General features: G+C 40.1%; 1 protein-coding gene across 4 annotated transcripts in view; it reads right to left on the bottom strand.

The window, feature by feature from the left end:
• The window catches only part of ZC3H14 (zinc finger CCCH-type containing 14), a 41,582-nt gene extending 27,568 nt beyond the window's left edge, over nucleotides 1–14,014 (bottom strand). For all 4 annotated transcript variants that reach the window (XM_058567509.1, XM_058567510.1, XM_058567511.1 and 1 more), the window contains exons 1-9: nucleotides 13,906–14,014; nucleotides 13,386–13,428; nucleotides 8,256–8,370; nucleotides 5,440–5,480; nucleotides 4,776–4,971; nucleotides 4,025–4,454; nucleotides 3,105–3,265; nucleotides 2,615–2,715; nucleotides 801–956 (exon numbers count right to left, since the gene is read on the bottom strand). In XM_058567509.1, the coding sequence (XP_058423492.1) occupies nucleotides 801–956; nucleotides 2,615–2,715; nucleotides 3,105–3,265; nucleotides 4,025–4,454; nucleotides 4,776–4,971; nucleotides 5,440–5,480; nucleotides 8,256–8,370; nucleotides 13,386–13,428; nucleotides 13,906–13,941 (1,279 nt within the window). In that variant the 5' untranslated portion in view covers nucleotides 13,942–14,014. The remainder of the gene's footprint in view (nucleotides 1–800; nucleotides 957–2,614; nucleotides 2,716–3,104; nucleotides 3,266–4,024; nucleotides 4,455–4,775; nucleotides 4,972–5,439; nucleotides 5,481–8,255; nucleotides 8,371–13,385; nucleotides 13,429–13,905) is intronic.
• Nucleotides 14,015–21,083: the final 7,069 nt, after the last annotated feature.

The raw sequence follows: 21,083 nt of genomic DNA, 5'->3' as shown, positions 1-21,083 counted from the left end.
ATGATGAGCATACAGTTTTGGTGGAGTTTTTCAATTCAGATCTTAGTAGAAGAGAAAAAGAAGAAACTAGAATCTTTCCTAATGGGAACAGAAGGAACAGGTCAGAGAACAGTGGAGAAGGGCTGGACACCAGGGGCCAGATAATGAAGCTGCCTAAAGGCCAAGCTGATGGCATCAGTTCTGAAGGGGAGAGGGGACACTATAAATGCTCTCACAAAGGAGTCACATGATCCAAGTCACACTTTAGAGTATCTGTAGTAGGAATTGGGGGTGGGGGTTGAGAGAAAGGAAGCAGAAAAATCAGCTGGAAGCTAACTGTAGTATGTTAGGCACAGGGGATAAACTAGGGACACTGGGACAATAAGGCAGATCCGGCAGGTGACAGAGACAGGATGGTGAAAGAGGGGAAATGTAAAGATATGATTTCAAGTTCAAGAGAATAGGGGTAGGATTAACAGAAAGAAGAAAAGGAAGAATGTAGATATCTATGTATCTTTAAGTAGGAACTTTCTAAAGACCCGCAAAATGCTGATAATTATTAAGGCTGGTGACTGAGTTTATGGGGATTCATTGCACTAGTCTTTCCACTTTTGAGAACACTAAAAATGTCCATAATAAAAAGATTTTTAAAATTCTGCAAAGTGTAGATATAGACTTTCCTCATGTTACCTTCTCATTCTATTTTTGGGCCTAATGAGTGCTTTTCTCACAGTATAACTAACATTTCATAAACACTCATTAGAAAATATTTAATGCCTTATGAAAAAAGTGTGAGAATGAAATATTATTTAAATTATTACCTTGACTTTTTTCTATGTTATCTCCTTTTATTTCCTCTTCTTTAACCGGGGGGCTTATTCTGGGAGTTCTGCTTTGCCCCTGGACCATTTCTGCTAGCAATTCTTCTTGAGAAGTTCGAGTTCTGGGAGCAACTGGAAGTGTCTGTTTCTGTGAGACTTTCATATAAAAAGCAAAAAAGATGGAAAGGCAAATGCAGTAATACATCAAAACTCAACAGTGAACATATCATATTAAACATAAATGCCTCTTTGGGCTCAGAACATGAGGAGTTTGACACAGTTCATAGAGACCACCTCATTTTTTCTTACAATATTCCCAAGAGATAGATATCTGACTTAAATATCCATATCTATGTAAATAGCATCTATATATTTTAAACCACATGCCATAAATACACTGCAGCACATACGTATTCATTTTTAACCAAATGCAGTTTAGGTTCTGCTTCATGATCCTGTAACAACTTCGAATTGTAATTTAGATAACCTAGGTAAAGAAAGAATCTCCAACTATTATAAAAGCAGGAAATTTAAAGGTCACAGTGAGTAAAATTCTCTAAATTTGTCATCATTCTAAACACTCAATATTGCTGACAGACGAAAAGTGGGTATGTAAATAGGTGAATCGTTAGGTCAAGTGTTGGCCTTTGCCTGATAATCTTTAACCTATATGCCAAAACCTGTTTAATTATATGTTCAAGGTTAAATTAGGGATGAGGAAAAGCAAGGGGACAGCTAACTGTCAGGATCAAAAGTTGACAGCTTATGCTGGCGGCCTGGGTTCGGATCCCGGGCGCGCACCGATGCACTGCTTGTCAGGCCACGCTGTGGCGGCATCCCATATAAACTGGAAGACGACGCGCACAGATGTTAGCCCAGGGCCAGTCTTCCTCAGCACAAAAAAAAAAAAAAAAAAGAGGAGGACTGGCATGGATGTTAGCTCAGGGCTGATCTTCCTCACACACACACACAAAAAAGTTGACAGCTTACTGTTTACTTCACTTTAAGAAGGGGTCACAAAAAGAGATGTAAAAGAGAATGGAAAAGCAGAACAATGCTAAAACATCAGTCATCAAACCCATCAAAGAAAAAATAAAAATTTTTAGAGTGGGTAATCACCACAGCTTACTAAAAGAAAGTTTTACACACTGGCTATAGCATGTGTGGCCCAGTGTAGAGAATTTACTGGCAATATGGCACCACCATTTGGTTTGCATTTCAAATGAATGAGCTTTCTGTAAGATCAAATTATAGCTGACTCATCATCTCCTTTATTTTAAAGACATGTAATACTTGTATATTCTTTCATACAACGGTTTAGGACTTCCACTAGGACTGGGGCAGGAACTTCACAAATAAGTCAGTTCTCCAGCTTGTGCTCTATTAACGGGTTCTACTGAAAGGAAAGAAACCAAACTGTTCATATACTAGGCAAATTTTGCTAAGTTCAGCCTCTTAATATTATCTAATTTTGCTTTTTATACATCATAAATTCATATCTAATGTTGACTCTAATTCTACAAATATGGAAGTCCCATCTTTATCCAAACTCTCTTTAAAATTTCTATTATATATTTCACACACATTGGAAAAAGGGAGTAAAAGGCATCACAGTTACCCAAATGTCCACCGACAATTGGGAAAGTTTCTCAAACTGGTCAAATTTCCTTTTAAAACCATTTTTCTCTGAACTTTATCTTGGTCTTGACATCTGGCAGGCATCTTTATTTTACCACAACTTGGGGAGCAATCATTTCTAGCTTCCACAAGTTACAGAAATCTTACTTAATGTAAACACAATACATTGAAATTACCTGTAGAATAGTTAGTTGTCTTTGTTACAGACTCTTGAGCTTCAGATATAGCCTTCAAAATTAGATTCTTGTTAGCTTGTTTAGAAGGTGGAAGTGAAGGTCTAAAGAAGTTAAGAAAGGTATTTTGATTAAATTTTAGATTTGAGTTCTTTACATGCTAGCCATCCATTATCCCTTTTACTACAGCCTTCTGAGGTTTTGAACAGACCAGCTGTAGTTTTTAGAAAATGCCCACTGGATTGGAACCTTATAACTTTTTAAAATAATGATTCTGGATCAACTACCGCCTCCTTCATATTACAGATTTTAATATTCTCTACAGTCTTTTCCAATTTTAAGCAATTTCTCTTTCATTAATATAAGTGTTTCTCAAAAACCAATGGAAAAGTCTTATATGTTACCAAATTTTTATTTTCATGACATCCTCTTCAAGAAACCCAGAAGACTCCACCAGGCAATTAAAGATTAATTTACAGACATGTTCAGGTACCTCCTTTCAGGCTTTGCTGGCACTGACACACTGCTGGAGATGCTTCCTGTACGAGACCCACAATCATCATCTTCCTCCTCCTCTTCTCCATCATGATTGAATTTTTTTACTTTAACAACTGAACTTACCACAGGCAACTTTCTCTTCCGAAAGTTTTCTTCCTGCAATCAGATAAATTTATGCTTACCTAGTCTCAGAAAGTAACAATGTTCTACCACAGAATATTTTCTTCTTTTTAAGAAAAAGCTAACCATATTAAGAATTCATGGGCTATCTCCTGGTTTCTTTTAAAAATATAAATATTATCCCTAATAGCCAACCTTTAGCTAAAACAAAAACTAGTGCTCTAACATTCACTTATAATAACAGCAGCAGATAGCACTGTTAAGGAAACTAATAAAATGGAGTTACTTGGCTGTTTACTAGTAATAGCCATGAAACATCTAAAATTGACCTAAAATCCCCTCAAAATTATAAGGTAAGCTTAAAGTTATCTCAAATGTTGGCATCTCAGATAAGTAAATAAGATGTAAAATATCTGGAGCAACCATTCGTGGAGACGAAAACCTCACTAGCGTAATATGTTTTTTTTTTTAATTTATTTCCCCCCCAAAGCCCCAGTAGATAGTTGTATGTCATAGTTGCACATCCTTCTAGTTGCTGTATGTGGGACGTGGCCTCAGCATGGCCGGAGAAGCGGTGAGTCAGTGCGCGCCCAGGATCCGAACCCAGGCCGCCAGCAGCGGAGCGCGCACACTTAACCGCTAAGCCACAGGGCCGGCCCCACTAGTGTAATATGTTGAGTAGCACAAAAGTCAGTTTATTTTAAACTTGCAAAATGTGTTATTTCACATACTATTTAGTATTAAGAACTGCTAACTTTCAGCCTAACAAGCCAGAACTTATAAGTATATACAAACCTCTATACTCATTTTTTCTGAGTTGTTTCTGAAGAAGGGACTATAAGTCTCTTCTAAGCTGTTAAGCACTTCTGGTTCACACAAACGTCCTGTTTCATACACCCGACTGTTCTGTATATCGAGTTGCTTGGCAGCATGAATACTATTTTGCTGCTGTTGAAATTGCAACCTATTTAATTGAGCACCACTATCTGCATTTCGACTTGCAGGTGGTCGATAAATTTCAATAGAAGGGCGAGAAGAACCATACGTAAGTGTCACTGTAGGTTTTTTCTGAGATAAGGGATTCTCCTGCACAAAATTGAGGTCTTCATCAATGAGATCATCTGGTTCTGGCTTAATATCAATCACATCTTCAGAGGGTGCTGGCTCCCTCAGAGGTTTCACTGTTGACATTAGTCGGGTTGCAGCTCCATCATCATAAGTCTGTCTATTTAAAACACACACACACACAAAGTATTGCAACCAAGTTAGAGCAATATCTTTAAATCTTCAAAGAAAATTTACTTAAATTTTAATGAAAAAGTTTCAATATTCCCTCTATGTATCTTTTTCTAAATTCTGATTTACTACATTTGAGATAAAAGATAATCCTTGGTCTCATCCATTATTTTATTTTTAAAAAACTGCTCATGACCACCTGACTGCTCCCAAAAATTTCTGAAAACAGCAATTTAAACATATAAAAACTAATGTAAATGTCACACACATATACCCATCTGTCCACAGCAGGTCTACCCAGGACTCTTACCTGACAGTAGTAGTCTTCTGCTCCTGGGAACCTGAAGAAACTCTGGAATCTCTTTTTTCAGGTCTAGTGCTAGAAACTGCAAGGGGTGGCACTGCAGCTTCGTGCCTTCTCTCATCTCCCCGACTGAAACTGCTCTTGTTTGAAGGCACGTTATTATCAAAGATGTTGGTATCAGAAGACTTTAGACTAGAAGGGTCTGGAAAGAAAAATACATGGTACTCGCAAGCTATTTTTATTACTTTGAAGCTTTTCCTTCCTCATCACCAATTTCAAACCAACACATGTTGTTCCACAACATTTTTAATAGCTGGATATTATTCTATATATAGTAATATAATCATTTATTCAATTTACTATTACTGGAGTTTAAGTAATTTTTAATTATAAAATATTGAAACATCCCTGAGGCTAAATCATTGAACACATCTAGAATTATTTCCTTAGGATAAAATGTACAGTTCCCATTCCCTTGTTTAAATTATCTTTCAATTATATTAAACTCACTGCTCTTAAATTCATAAAAATATGTGCTTCCTAAAAAAGTTCAAATGAACTGTTTCCAAATTTATAGGTTTTTCCCCCAAAGTAATATATACGACTTTAGAAAGAAAACCATATGCTATAACAAATTTCAAAAAAACCTAGATACTTTTATGAATCTTACCAGTTGTAACAGAGCGAAGTTTATCTAATACACCATGAAGCCTAAAAGAAAAAAAACAAAAATAAAAAAATAAAAGCTTCCTTTAATCAAGAAAGATTTTATTTCAACTGTCACTCTAAATTTGATGACATTACAGAATCAATCTTCACATAAATGGTACTAAATGGTATTTCACGGATAAACAGTATTAAAATAAACTTTGTTTCACATTTTAAAAAAGGCTTTACATGAATACAGTAGAAACCAATCAAAAATCGTATTTTCATCATTTTCAACATCCAGCCTCTGCAAAAATAACAGGATCATCCGACCACACAGTCTTGATCTACAAAGCATGTCCTTTTGTTTCCTAAGGACTAAAGGCTGAATGTAGCTTACAGTAAAAAAAAAAATATCACCTGCGTGTAATATAGGGTATTATTACCACTGTTTAAGCACAGTTTAAATTTTATTTTATCTACTTATATGGTGTCGGGAACTTAATTCTGAGAAATAAAAAAGACTTAGGGCCAGCCCCGCGGCGTAGTGGTTAAGTGCGCGCACTCCGCTGCTCGCAGCCCAGGTTCGGATCCCGGGCGCGCACCGAGGCACCGCTTGTCAGGCCATGCTTTGGTGGGGTCCCATATAAAGTGGAGGAAGATAGGCACAGATGTTAGCCCAGGGCCAGTTTTCTCCAGCAAAAAGAGGAGGATTGGCATGGCTGTCAGCTCAGGGCTGATCTTCCTCACAAAAAAAAAAAAAGAAAAAGAAAGAAACTTAAAAATAATCTCAAGCGGCCGGCCCAGTGGTGCAAGTGGTTAAGTGCACGCCCTCCACTGCCGCGGCCCGGGGTTCGCCGGTTCGGATCCCCGGGGCGCACCAACGCACTCGCCTGTCAAGCCATGCTATGGCAGCATCCCATATAAAAAAAAAGGTAGAGGAAGATGGGCATGGATGTTAGTCCAGGGCCAGTCTTCCTCAGCAAAAAAAGAGGAGGATTGGCAGATGTCAGCTCCGGGCTGATCTTCCTCACACACACACACAAAAAAACAAAATCTCAAAATATACTATATCACTTCACTATAACTATTATTTACAAAACTAATGCTGTAAACAAGCATAGGCTGCAACTTTGCTTATAATATAACCTATTTTAGTAGTTATATACAAGGCAAATTTGCTTTACAATCCTTCAAGAGGCCATGCCTCCTGAAAACACCAGAAATATCTCATTATAATAATGTTTCATCCAGAACCCAGTCACATGCCACTGTCCCCTAGGACACAATTATTACAGAGCTCCAAATAATCAGAACAGTCTGATGCTGGTGTCAAGGAACACATAACTTAGGAAAGCAAAGTGGCAAAACAGAGACACCACCACTTCCACCTACACATGTTAAAGAAAAGAATTTAGGGCAAGATGAGAAAGTTGAACTAACTTGATTTTAAATTCAAATTCAGTTAGTAGTTTGTTTACGTAAGAAATCTGTCTGAAGTATTGCATGAAGTTATCTGAGAAAGGACCTACTAGGTCAATCTCCCACATTATATTAGTGGGACTTAAACCCAAAGTGATCCGAAGACTGAACCACAAGTCAGGTCATAAAAAAATGTGTATGAAACAAAACAAATACCTGGACTGATGAAAACTTAAAAAAAAAAAAAAAGCACTCAAGATAATGGGAATTTACCCAGTCTAAAGTACCACGATCTCTCTCTCTCGTTTTTGTAAATTCTGGAGACAAATTGTTAACAAGTGGGTTAGGTCACCCACACTACAGGAGTGCACACACCGAAACATCTGAGGATCGACCACTGCACTCAACGTTCTTCAAAACTGTGTAATATAAACCTAGTGGATGCTGTGTGGAATTCCAAGAAAGCTTCACATGAGTTGTAAAGCATACAGTTGCCTGAGGCAAAAACACCTTCAAGACAAACTTTGGTTTGAAGGCAAGAAGTTAACCAGCTTCAGATCCCTCCTTAGTGCCTCCTATTCCCCCTCCCAGTCTCTTGACATTCAAATTAAGCAGGCCACTCTGCTTGTTCAACTTTTGGTCCATCCTCAACTTGTGCTGTAACTGGTGGTTCCCAGCGTGAGGCCCTTATATAAATATTTCCTCTCTATTCTCAGCCACATCATCACCCCCCTCAGTCCTCAATCTACCTCAAACCTGGTACCAGAACCTGGCCTGCTTTCTTAAATTCCATCTTATGCTTTTAGTCAGTATTTTCCACTAAAAGCATATACAGTCTGAAAAAGGACATTAAAAATTATACTATTAATTCATATTTGAACAATTAGTTGCCTATTTTAAAATTCCAAGCTTCAAAAAGTTCTAAATCTTAAAAAAATGATTTGAAATTTTGTCAAAAAAACTTTGCCCCCTAAGAGGTAACTCATTGGAGAAAGCAGTTCAGGAAGTCGACCCAGTCCAAAAAACACCTGTAACTGGTTTTGATGTGGGGAAAGGAACAATAAGATGCAGAAGTTTACAGAAGAAACAAAATAACTACAATTAACATATATTAAGGACTTGCTATGGGCCAGGCACAGCTGTAAGCACATTACACATATTAGCTCATTTAATCCCCACAAACAATCCTATGAAGGTGATTTAACTGTACCCATTTTACAGATGGAGAAACCAAGGCAAGAGACAGATTCAAGATTCAACCCCAGCAGTCTGGCTCCAGAAGCTGTGCTCTCATCACTCACAACCTGCCTCTCCACATTGAATCTGACTCTCCTGTCAAGAACCTCTTTTCAGACAGAAGACCTACTCTGACTTATGCCAAACTTTCGTCTGAGGGGTAAATATTCAGAAACATACCATACGGTGAATCGAATTGTGTTGTTCCCTAGAAACAGGGACAGGTCCTCTGTCATTTGGTCCTGACTTTTCTTGTTGGCCACCATCACCATAATGTAATCAGGAAGTTCTTCATCTATTTAAAAGGAAAAGTATATAAAAACTTTTTTATATTTTCCTCAATATTTTCTTCTACTTAAAGTTGACGTGCTTGAAAATATAGATGTAGCTCTAAGAATTAGTATCTCAGCTCTACTGGAACTATATGCTGGACAAGAAAGCATAGCTTTTTCTCTCTGCATTCTATAGGTATTTCAATTACTAGAAGAACAGGAATTAGGAACAACTAATGAATACTTACAAAACTAGATATTCTGAATTACAGCATCAAACTTGAGAATGCATTCATTTCCTTGAATTTTTAATAATGTGCATTAATTTCAAAGAAGCTTCCAGAAAGTATATGGACATTCCTCAAGAATAATAATTGAGTTTTGTTTAGTTTTGTGTTTATTTCTTTCAAAATGATACTCATTTCTCAAGAGAACACTTTTATCCTTGGTAAAGGCAGATATCAATCACTGAGGGTAACAAACACAGCAACATCAAAAAAAACTAAAACCATCCAAAAACTCTACATCATTTAACAAATTCAACCTTAAGATCAGTTAAATAATTTCAACTCAACTCATTGTTTTATCCTCATGACCTCCTACACAGTGATTCTGAGGCTGAAGTCTAGGACCAAAAACAAAAACCACCACAATAAGAAGATAAGGAAGCAAAAGCCATTTGTTAGGAACTCTAATCCCTACCAAAAAATTCCTTTAGATTTCTTTAATACTTTAAATACTCATAATATTTCTATGTGGGCAGAAAGGTTCGCTTCAGAAGTACTATCAGACATTTGTTTCAAGGAGAAATATCAAAAATTTAGTTCAAAAAAAGCACAAATATATTGAAAAAGTTCAATCTACAAATGGAAAGAGAGAAATCAGAATATTTGATGGAAGCATGTAATATGATGCCAGGAGATACAAGCAAGAATAAGTAGCCAGTCATTTAGTATTTTCTCCGTAGTGTATCAAAAGGCTCCCACTGCTTTCTGGCAATTTTAGTAACTACGCCTGATATCTTATTTATGCAAAGTATACCCATTATGGGCTGCCACTGGTAACCCATGAAAGGTCAACAAACAAAAAAGCTGTAGTGCTTTGGCAGTCTTCACAGTTTTTCTCCCTCATAATGCCAGTGATTAAAACAAAGACTATGCTTTCTGTCACTGTATATTAGTTTGCATTTTCTAAAATTTTATATAAATGAGATTAGCGGTTGCCCAGGTACAAGGTAGGAGCAGGGAAAGACGGAGGGATACAAAATAGCCCCAGGAAACTTTTAGGAGTGATGGAAATGTTCAAGCTTGATTATAGTGTATACATGTCAAGACATACCAAATTGTACACTTTAAATATGTGCAGTTTACTGTATACCAATTTCATCTCAACAAAGCTGTTATAAATTTATTCATTGTTTTCTCAGTAGATACAAAATGGGAAATAAGTGTCTAATGAAAAATTAACCAGTTCGTGATACATTCCTACAGAATTCTGATAGATTTCTCAAGTTCATTTGAAATCTACATACTGAAAAAAACAGCAAAAATTTTGAAGGTTTCTGCAACCTCATACTTCTGAAATGTGAATGAAAGACTGTTCCGAATTATAACTGCAGTTTCGCTAAAGTGCTCCATTGTAAACGAACACATGAGACCTTATCACGCTTAACAAAAAGGATTGTTCACCTTTCTCACCCAATGCCTTGAAAACGGATATTCAAAAATTTATTAAAGAATTGTTTCTATAACCTTAAAGGTTTCCAGGACTCTTTCTAAGCACAAAGAAAGGGATTAGAAAGTTACCCTTTTCATAAAGACAATGATGTATATACATACAAATAATTAGGTAGCTAATTGTAAACAAAAATTAATAATGTATACTTTTATTTCAAATAGAGTCTAATGGTGACCCCTCTTCACCCACTTAATCAACATTTATGAAAAAATCAGGCTCTCTGCTAGGCCACTGGGACACAGCAAATACGAAGTCTCTGCCCCCAATAAACTTCCAGTCAAGAAGCAGAGACAAGCAACTAGAAGGATGTGCAGCTATGACATACAACTATCTACTGGGGCTTTGGGGGGAAAAAATAAATAAATAAAATCTTTAAAAAAAAAAAAAAAAGAAGCAGAGACAAACAAGTTGAGAAGCTGTGTTAATATGTTAACCGCTGGGACAAATTTCATTGAAGTTCTAGAGGAGCATACAGGAGTGACTCCTATTTGCTAGTTCAAGTTTCTATTATGAAGTTCACATAACAGAAACATCAAAGACCCAGAGGACTTGAGTTCTTTGATCTTAAAACTGCCACTGACAAGCTCTATTTAGCCCTCCTAAGAACTCCATTTCTTTGTTTGTAAAAAGAGTAATATTACGTGCCATCCCCATGACAACGTTGTGTTCAGAAACAAATATAAAATATTTTGAAATATTTTTATATGAAATATTTTATTTATATTTATATGAAATATTTACATGAAAATATTTTGAAAACTATAAAATACACATTTTTACTATAATTACATTTCATATTGGACTATGTTAAGCTTGTAACCAGGTTTTTAATAGGCTCAAAATTCTTGGTTTCTGGGCCGGCCCCATGGCTTAGCAGTTAAGTGCGCGCGCTCCGCTGCTGGCGGCCCAGGGTTCAGATCCCGGGCGCGCACCGACGCACTGCTTCTCCAGCCATGCTGAGGTTGCGTCCCACATACAGCAACTAGGAGGATGTGCAACTATGACATACAACTATCTACTGGGGCTTTTGCGGGGGGAATAAATAAATAAATAAATTCTTGGTTTCAGATTTTTGATAAATGATAGCAATTATCAATAAGACTGAATTTAGACCCAATTAACATGTATTTGTGCTTTCATGTGCTAGAATTAAGAAAGTTCTCATTGTAGGTTTTCTGTGGATTTCTTTTTGACCCAAAACAAGTTCCTGGCACATAGCTGGCATTCATTAAGTGATGAATGAATAAATCAATCATAGTTCAGCTTCATCTATAACCGATAAGCTTCAATTTTCTATCTGTTAAAGTCTTAAAATAACCCTGACAACAAATAATTTATGAAATGTGCCCAGCATGCAGTAAATCAGCAATTCTCAAACTGTTTGGTCTCAGGCCCTCTTTACACTCTTAAAACTTACTGATGACCCCAAACAACTTTTATTTATGTGAGTATATCTATGAATATTTACAAAACTAGAAATTAAAGCTGAAAATTTTAAAAAGTATTTATTCATTTAAAATAATACACCTATCACAAGTTTTATTTTTATAAATCTCCTTAATATCTGCTTTAAAAGAAGACGGCTGCATTCTGATTTCTGCTTCTGCATATAATCTGTTGTGAAATGTTGTTCTAATTGAAGAATGTGAAGAAAATCTGGTCTCACAGATATGCAGTTGGAAAAGAAAGGAATATTTTAATAGCCTTTCCAGATAATATGGATATCCTTCTGTGATACTACACCAAAACTCTACAAGTGGTAGTTTTTTAAAGGTTAGCAGCGACATGGAAACTAAAACTATATCAATGACCTTTCTGTGCTCTGTTAACATGAAAATCCATTGATCCATTCTGCACTTTTAATGGATCTTTTACCCTTGTATAATTTTGTAACATCATGAATTGGTCATTTGAAAAAATACTGGTTCACTGAGCTACACAAACCCAGTGACGGGTTGATATATTTCATTACACAATATGAAAGAACCATCTGTTAATATCACCACTGATTTCATCAGAAATTTAAGCAGTGGGAAGCTGCCAAGCTCACAGGGGCAGACACAAATTTTCCAGAATTCTAATTTTCACTTGAAAGCTCAATTTTTGTCACTGGCAACAAAGTCTATCAGTTCTTTTACTTTGCTCACTTGCAAGAAAATGTCTGCCAAATACCCAAGCGCATGTAACTAGCCTGTCAGTCCTTAGAAGTTACAAATGATGTTCCATGAAAAAGGCGACCAGATCAGGACTCAATCACACAAATCCTTTTCCTTAAGACAACCCATCATGCTTCACTATATGGCAGAAATACTTTATGAGCACTTCCTATTTCCTCACACTATGTTAACAAAAATATGTAGTCAAGGACCAGGGTTTTAAAAAATATTTTTATGCTTCATCAATTATATTCTTAAGTGAAACTGGCTTTTTTTTTTTTATTTGCAAGTGGAGTGGTGGTGAAGAACACGATGATTTCTCACAGTCTGGTTCAGGCCATGGTACCAGTAGTTTTACCCATGACTGCCTTTGCACAATCCAAATGTCAGTGAACATAGCAAGCAGCCTGTCAGTATTAACAGGAAAACAGTTTTGACTTCAGAGACCCTTGAGAACTACTATCACAAGTGGTAGGTATTATTTTCATAGAAGGCACCAGCTCTGGAGCCGAACAGACCCAGGGTCTCAACCTACAAAACCCTGCTCAAGAAAGCACTCAAAGCCTCAGTTTCCTTGCTTGTACAATCGGGGATATTACCACTTATCTTCCAGTGTTCCCCTGAGGTTATCTTGACCTAACACATATACAACGGTTAAGCACAGCGCCTGGCCCAGAGTAAACACTCAAATTATAAATCATAAAAGAATAAAGGGAAAGAAGAAACGTTACTGTCATGAGGTATGAGAGAAAGGACAAAGAAAAAAAAAAAGGAGATCTGAAAATAAAACTCACTGAACCGTGACAGAGGGAAATACCAGGAAGTATCAAACATTAACATCCAACATAATAATTCTGAAAAATGAAGATCAACAAGACAGTAAAGAAAAATCAGACAAACATTAAGGAAAATACGACAGAGCCTCAAGAGAGGAAGCTAAACAACTGCAAAACACCATATTAGAAAGGGGTTCGATAAAAACAAAAAAAACCAAGGCAGTATACAGAACTTTCAATGAAAAGCCGAGGAGTATGTGATTCGAAGATAGAACGGGTTTCTCCGAAGTCAAAGGTACGATGGGAAAAATGCATTACTAAAATTCAAATTAGGAATTCTATTAGGTTACTAACAACAACAAAACTTACCCACATAAGCTCCTAATTCTTGCAATTTCCCCTTAATGGCACTCTGAAGGGGGGGAAAAAAAAGACAAAGGTTGTGAGAAAGGCGCCCCTTGGAAAACAAACCAACTCTGCAGCACACAGGCAACTTCGCGGGCGCGCGCGCCGCCGGCCCTCTCCTCGTCCCCGTCCTCGTCCCCCTCCTCGTCCCCGCAGTCCCCTCCCCCAGCCCCGCGATGCCCCCTCCAGCGGCGCCCCGGGAGCGGCTCGCTCGTCGGCTGTGCGTGGCTCCCGCCGGGCCCCCCACGCCTCCTTCCGCTTCCCGGCGGCTCCTTCTGCCGCGACCCCGCTCCCTGAGGCCGAAGTCCAAGTCGGCCTGGCCGAGGAGGCGCCATCCGCCGGCCCCGCGGCCCGTCAGGAGCGCCCGGCGGCGACCAGGCCACGGCGTCCAGGCCGGGCCCACCGTCCCCGTTACTCCTGACAACCGCACGCCCGCCTGCTCGCCCAGGCCCAGTTTCCCGCCCCCGCCCGACGCGGGCCTCACCCGGATCTTGCGGCTGATCTCCGTGCCGATCTCCATGGCTCCACGGTGGGCGCCGGGCTCAGCACTGCGCGTCGCTCTGCTTGCCCGCAGCCCGGCCGCCGCCGCCACCACTGCCGCCACCTCCACCGCCACCGCCGCTCACGGCCGCGCGCTCTGCGTGACCCGCCCCCACCGGCCTGGCGCTCCGGAGCGAGCCGAGTCCAGCGCGCCTGCGCTGCGCCTGCGCCTGCGCACACCTGGGCCCGCGGAGCCCGCGCTGTGGCGACCTCTGCTGGCGGCGAAGAGGGTTGGGGCGTGCGGATGGCCAAGCTTTCCCTCTGCTTCTCCCGGTGCCTGGGGAGCAATTCATTCTTCCCTTTCCTCGCCCGCGCTTATTCATTTTACTCTCCTTTGGAAAATACAGACGAATTAAGTGTGCAGCGGGAAGATTCCTGGCTTTGGGGGCCGGCCTGGTGGTGTAGTGGTTAAGTTTGGAGCACTCAGCATTGGCAGCAGGGTTCACTGGTTCAGATCCCTGGCGCAGACCTACACCACTCCTCAAGCCATGCTGTGGCAGTGACCCACATACAAAATACAGGAAAGATTGGCACAGATCTTAGGTCAGGGCCAGTCTTCCTCAAGCAAAAAGAGGGAAATTGGCAACAAATGTTAGCTGAGGGCTGATCTCCCTCACACATACACACAAAAAAAGTGAAAGTAGAGGATAAAACAGAGCACTCACTTAAAAAAAAAAAAGATCCCTCGCTTTAGTGTGAGATCCAAATTCGAATCCAGCCTTCACTTACCGTTACTGTGATATTGGTCTAGGTATTTAAAGTCTTGAGTCCTCAGTTTTCCTACCTGTAAAATAGAGACTACCTCCTAGCGGTCACATTATGATTACACTTGGAGGGAAAATGAAATATCCAGTGCAACAGAACCAACCCATCATAGCTTTCTTTGACTCCACAACGACCCTGGTTCTCCTGGGCCTGGTTCTGCTTTCCTTCTCCCAGGCCCATTGGTGGCCTTTTCTGGAGATCTAATCGTCATCCTCCTGCTGCTCTCTCTCTCTGAACCCCCTTCTTTGGAGAACTCTTATATTCTTAGGACTTCAACTCTCACCTCTATGCTGATAATAAACAAATTTTCCATCAGCCCTGAGTTCTCATCTAAACCCCACTCCCAAATTCCAAATAACTACAGGCATTTGTGTCTTCTCCAAATTCAGCACATCAAAATTGGTCTTCATCTTTCCCCCTTCTCCCATTCAGATTGGTTTCTACTCCTGATGTCCCTATTTCTATCAACAGCAGCTTAAGTCTCCCTGTTTGTGATCACAAACCCTTAGAATCAGAGTAAGCATAGAGAGGAGTCTCCCTTCTCCCCTATATCCACTAAAATTCCTGAAGTGGACTTTATTATTTATCCATTGCTTCATAACAAATGACCACACACTTAGCAGCTTAAAACACACACGGTTATCATCTTGTGCTTTCTGTGGGTCAGGAATCAGAGCACAGTTTATCTGGGTCCTCTGCTCAGGGTCTCACAAGGCTGCAGCTAAGGTGTCAGGCAGGCTGTGTTCTCATCTGGAGGCTTGACTGAGGCAGAAGCCACGTTAAGCTCATTTAGGTTGTTAGCAGAGGGCTGGCTCCGTGGCTTAGCGGTTAAGTGTGCGCGCTCCGCTGCTGGTGGCCCGGGTTTGGATTCCAGGCGTGCACCAACGCACCGCTTCTCCGGCCGTGCTGAGGCCGCGTCCCACGTACAGCAACTAGAAGGATGTGCAGCTATGACATACAACTATCTACTGGGGCTTTGGGGGGAAAAATAAATAAATAAATAAAAATTAGATTGTTAGCAGAATTAATTTCCTTACTGCTTTGTGAGTGAGGGCCCTAGCTTTTTCCTGGCTATTGTCTGAAGGCCACCCTTGGGTCATAGATGTCACCCACAGTTCCTTGCCATGGACTTCTCCAACGTGGCTGCTCACTTAATCAAGCCCTCGAAGAGAGTCTCCCAGCTCAGGTAAGGCCCAGTCCCTCTTTTAAGGGCTTTCACTTCATTAAGTCAGGGCCACCCAGGGCCTGACCCCAAAATCAACTGATTTACAGCCTTAATTACATCTGCAAAATCCCTCATCTTTGCCATGTTCATTAGCTACAAGCAAGTCACAGGTGCTGCCTCCACTCAAGGAGAGGGGATTACATAGGGTGTAAACAGCAGGGGCAAGAATCATGGGGCCACCAAGGGTCTGTCTGCCATATGGCCCTCATCTCATATAATCCATTTTTTCTTCTGAATTCCTATAGCATCTATGTGGGAGCTACTAGTATGACACAATATGCTCTCTATAATGTTCATTTCATTTGTGTGCCTGTGTGTGTGTGTTTGTCCTCTCTAACAAAATTATAAACTCCTCGTAGGTCTGTATTTCTCCAAAATTTCCTTCAGGATGCTAGACACATAGTAAGCACTTATTAAATATTTGTAGGATAAGATAAATTAGTGACCTAAATTACAAAAGCATTCCTCGTGGATAAAGCCAATGATCATGCACTCATTCAACATTGATGAGAGGCAGCGGAGCAGAGTGACAGAGAACAAGGACGCCAGAGCCAGTCTCTCTGGGTTTGGATCGCAGCTCTGCTACTCCCCCTGAGACCTTAGGCAAGTTGTTTATCCCCTCTGGGCCTCAGTTTCCTCATCTCTGACACAAGGATGATACCAGCTTCTCTTTGATAGGATTATTATGAGAATGAAATAAGTTAATATTGGGGAAGCACTTCTAACTGTGCTTGGCTCTACAGCAGCACTATGTTTGCTGATTAAAAATTAAATGCCTACCCTGAGCCAGATGCTGTGCTGGGAGCCAGAGCACAAAGATGAACAAGACTGAGTCCCTGCGTTCATCATACTCACAATCCAAAAGACAGGTAGATTATTTCTATTTCTCTACCCACCATTTCAGAACTAAGAATGAAAACAAATGTTTTACCATTACAGTGTACAAAATCCTTGGTCCATATTTAGATAATATTGAAAGAATATTTTATAAAGAATAAAAAATGTTTTCATTAAAATGTTTTCGGAATAGGGAAATATATTAAAATATATTCAAGAAAGAGTTAACTTTCAGGACAATCTATTTAAAACTACGGAAAAGGAGACTTGCAGGCTGCTTGAGAACTCACATATTTAGATCTCAGGAGTTAGTGTCTGGATCACAGAGAGGGAAACCCCACTAAACTGATGGTGCTCACTGGTCTGACAGTGTTCCAGGTGCTTCCTGCAAGATGCAGCTTCACAAACCACATCGCATCCAGGGGAAGATGATCAGGACGATGCCCTGAGAGAAACCACTAAAGGGACTAGGGGTATTCAGCTTGAAAAAGACTAAACCAGACCATGAGAACTCTTTTCCAGCCTGGAAGGGCTCTCCAGTTCAGGAGGAATGGCATATTTTGCTCCAGGGGATTGAATGAGGACTAGATTTCAACAAACCACGGTGCTGGCTAAGAGGGCTCTGGGTTGTCTTTCAAAGAGAGATGCTAAAAAGTGTTGGTTTTAAAGTCAGGCCTGAGTACTCCCCCAACTCCACGGAGCCCTGAATTCTCTAACACTGGCCCCCTAGCGTTTCCAGCTTCCTCTCAGGGCAGCATTCCAGATGTCGCATATCCTTTCCAAGTGTGTGTGTGGTGGGGAAGGGGTGGGGGTTTGGGGGTGGTTTCCTTCTGCCTGGAATGCCTTCCTCCTCTTTTGTTTCGATGCTTAGTGAACTTTTATTTGCCCTTCCAGACTCAGCCAGAAGCTGATCACAGTGATAAATCAGGCATTACCACTCCACTTAGAATGTATACCCATTGGTATATTCGCCCACTAGAGTCATATATTCACCTGTTTCTCACACGGGGTGTCTTTGAGGACAGGTCCATACATCTTATTTACGTTTCTCTTTGCAGCATCTGGCTTCCAATAAATGTCGGATGAATGGACAAGTTTTTTCAATAATGAATATCACATGGTATGTTTGCCTTTGGATCAAAAGTCCTCATTGTTGGGAATTAAAGTCACAGCAGTCACTTTTGCTACTGAGGCTGATACAGTTTTCTCCATTTGAACAATATATTGCCAACACCATCATTTCTCTGATGTCCAGGGGAATCTATCCCCTAAATTCTCACTCTTTTGCAGCTGAAAAGTGCTGCGCCTGAGGTGATGTTGAGTGTGGTAGGCAGAGCACACAGTGAGGATTCAGAGACCAAAGGAGATTTCACCCTTCCAGCTCTGGCTCCCACTAACCCCTTCGCCCAGGCATCATTATCTCTCTGGGGTGGGGCATTCATTCAATTTAGATTCTTGCAGAGGATGGTAAATTATATAGTGAGGTATAGTGGGTACTCATCTAGCTATCAAAGCAGATTAATTTCTTAACTCCTAAGAAAATATTAGTCAATGCACCACTAAAACCACAATTTCCTTCCCTTTTATTGAGCATCTTTTTAGTGTAGAACTTTCTTTGTTAGATTTTTATTTATTTGAGTAAGAATTACTAAATTCTTCAAGAAAAAGTATGTATAATATGCCACTTTCTAGGTAACAAGAGGAGGTAAAGATACAGATAAGTAATTTCTTATTTATCTACAAAATATCTCTAGGCAGATACATAGGATTATGGTAACATTGGTTACTCCCAGCAGGAGAGCTGGGTGTCTAGCAGGCAGGGTGGGAAGGAGACTTTTTTTTTTCTCCCCAACCCCAGTACATAGTTGTATATTCTAGTAGTAAGTCCTTCTAGTTCTCCTATGTGAGCCGCCACCACAGCATGGCTACTGACAAGTGATGTGGTTCCACGCTGGAGAAACAAACCTCGGCCGCAGAAGCAGTGAGAGCGCCAAACTTTAACCACTAGGCCATCAGTGTTGGCTCAAGACTTTTCACTTATACCTTTTTGTATCTTTTGGGGTTGAACCATAGAAATTACTTCATTTCCTTCCATACAAACATAAGCCAATAATAATTTCATTTCTAACACTGTGAAGAGGTTGTTCAAGTGGCTTGTTATGAGGACGTTACTGTCAAATTAACATGATCCAGGGAAAATAGAGCTTAACAACTTGGTCAGCAAATGACACTTGTGGTCTGCGAGGGAGCAAGTTCAACTCAGTCGTCTAACATTGCTTGGGTTTTATGACCATTTTCTATTTTTAAAATTCTTTTATTTTTTTCCCGATTCAATTAATAAGTTTTTATTTAGTGCCTACTCTCTGCCCAGTAGTGTCCTAGGAATTCTAGGAGATATAAAAGAAGCCTTCATGAAACAGTTTTTAAAGTTCTTGCCAAGTGTGGAGATCCCTGTGGAATGGGGTGGCTAAAAAGTTGTCTTGGAAGCAGAGAGTCTTGAATTTAGGCTTGGAGAGAAACGGAAGGCTTAAACCAATGGAAGGGGGACAGGAGGTGTTCCGGGCCAGGAGAAACAGCTTGGTGGGGACATTTGGGGAGAAGAGAGAAATAAGGATGGTCAGAGATCCTGAGGCCAGTTTAGAAAGCCCTAAAGGTCAGGCAGAAAAGCTTAGCCTTGGGGGTCCATTGGGAGTGATAAACCCAAGGGAGAGGTAAGCCTGGTATTAGCATGGAAAGAAAGAGAGAACTGAGAAAACAGATGCCAGGAGACCACCCTTGTTGCAATAATGCGGATGTAAAATGATGAGAGTTTGGATTAGAAGGGGGTGGGGGGTGTCTGGGAACAGAGAGGAAAGAAAGAATTTGTGGGACATTTTTAAGGAGGAAATATCAGGTTTTGATGACAGGCCGGAGATGAGAAACGGAGAAGCACACACACTTTCAATTTTTCTAGCTTGCGAGACCAGAAAATGACTCATTTTCATGTCTCTTTTCTTTCCTTGCACACAAATTGACGTCCTCATAGTGTCCACTTGAAATATTCGTTATGACCACAATTGATATATTTTTTTTCCATTTGTAACACACATAATCTTATTTGCCTTTAGCTCCCTGACCCAACATGAGTCTAGCCGGGCTTTGTTCTCCTATACCTCTACGATGGTGCTCCCCACTTAGGCCCTGTTTGTACTGTGTGTGTGTGTGGTGTGTAGGTGTGTTTATCACCCACTAGACCAGAAGTCCTTTGTGTGCAGGGGCCATGAATTGTGCATAATAAGTACTCTGTGCCTGTTTAATCGTTGAAGAAAATGAGATTTATTTTTTTATTTTATTTTTTTGTGAGGAAGATCAGCTCTGAGCTAAAAATGAGATTTAAATGAAACGTAACATGAAAAAGCTTTCCAGAAACAACAGAATTTAAAAAAATCATTTAAATTAAAATTTACATCATAAAGGCATCTCTACTTCAATCACTCAAACCATATGCCAAGTAAAGATCAAACACCCTATTGTGATGGTGTTAGGGTCACACAGTTTTGTTCCTTGGCTTAAGTGTTGCAATACAGTAATACTAATAATGCAGTGTAATAATACCGTGTAAGAATAAACATTGCTAATAAGGCCTAGAATTAAACGAAACACTTCATATATATTTTACATAAGTTACTGGATAGTGATTAGTATTATCCCCATTTTATAGGAGAAGGAAGAGTGATTATTATTATTCTCATTTTATAGGAGAGGAAGCAGGCACGGAGAGGTTAAGAAACTTGCACAAGGTCACCCAGCTAGTAAGTGTTGGAGCTGCGATTTGAACCCGGACAACTTCACCCTGCAGTCCCCATCTTTAACAGCCCTACTTTGTATTTCATATGCATACAGCTCTTTTGGAGACCAATAGGTTATTTAAAGCATATCAACCTCTTTTTGGGGAAAGGCACTTTCCCACCCAGTACTAATCAGTGTTTTCCCTTTTTTATGGGGTATATCCTTAGATGTAAGCATGAGAGGAAGAACTAGAATACTTGAATTGTTTTCAGAAACGTCCGAGAGTAAACGAATAACTCCAGCAATAACAGCATTTTACAGACCACCAAATAACAGCACAGGAATAAAACCCTTTACCTGGAACCGAAATCACATCCCCCTCCCCTCATTTTTATTAAAAGCCTTGCTTTATTTGGAAACTCTTAAAATAAGTGGTCATATGATTAAAAAAAGAAGCGGCGCGCCCCCTCCCCGGCGGCCGGGCGCAGCTGTCCGCGCCTCCCCCGCGCCCGGCCGCCCGCATTCCA

This window comes from Diceros bicornis, chromosome 24, assembly GCF_020826845.1.
Source record: "Diceros bicornis minor isolate mBicDic1 chromosome 24, mDicBic1.mat.cur, whole genome shotgun sequence".
Classification (NCBI taxonomy): Eukaryota; Metazoa; Chordata; class Mammalia; order Perissodactyla; family Rhinocerotidae; genus Diceros; species Diceros bicornis.
Note: the sequence above shows the minus strand (reverse complement) of the source record. Positions and strands in the feature narration are given on the sequence as shown.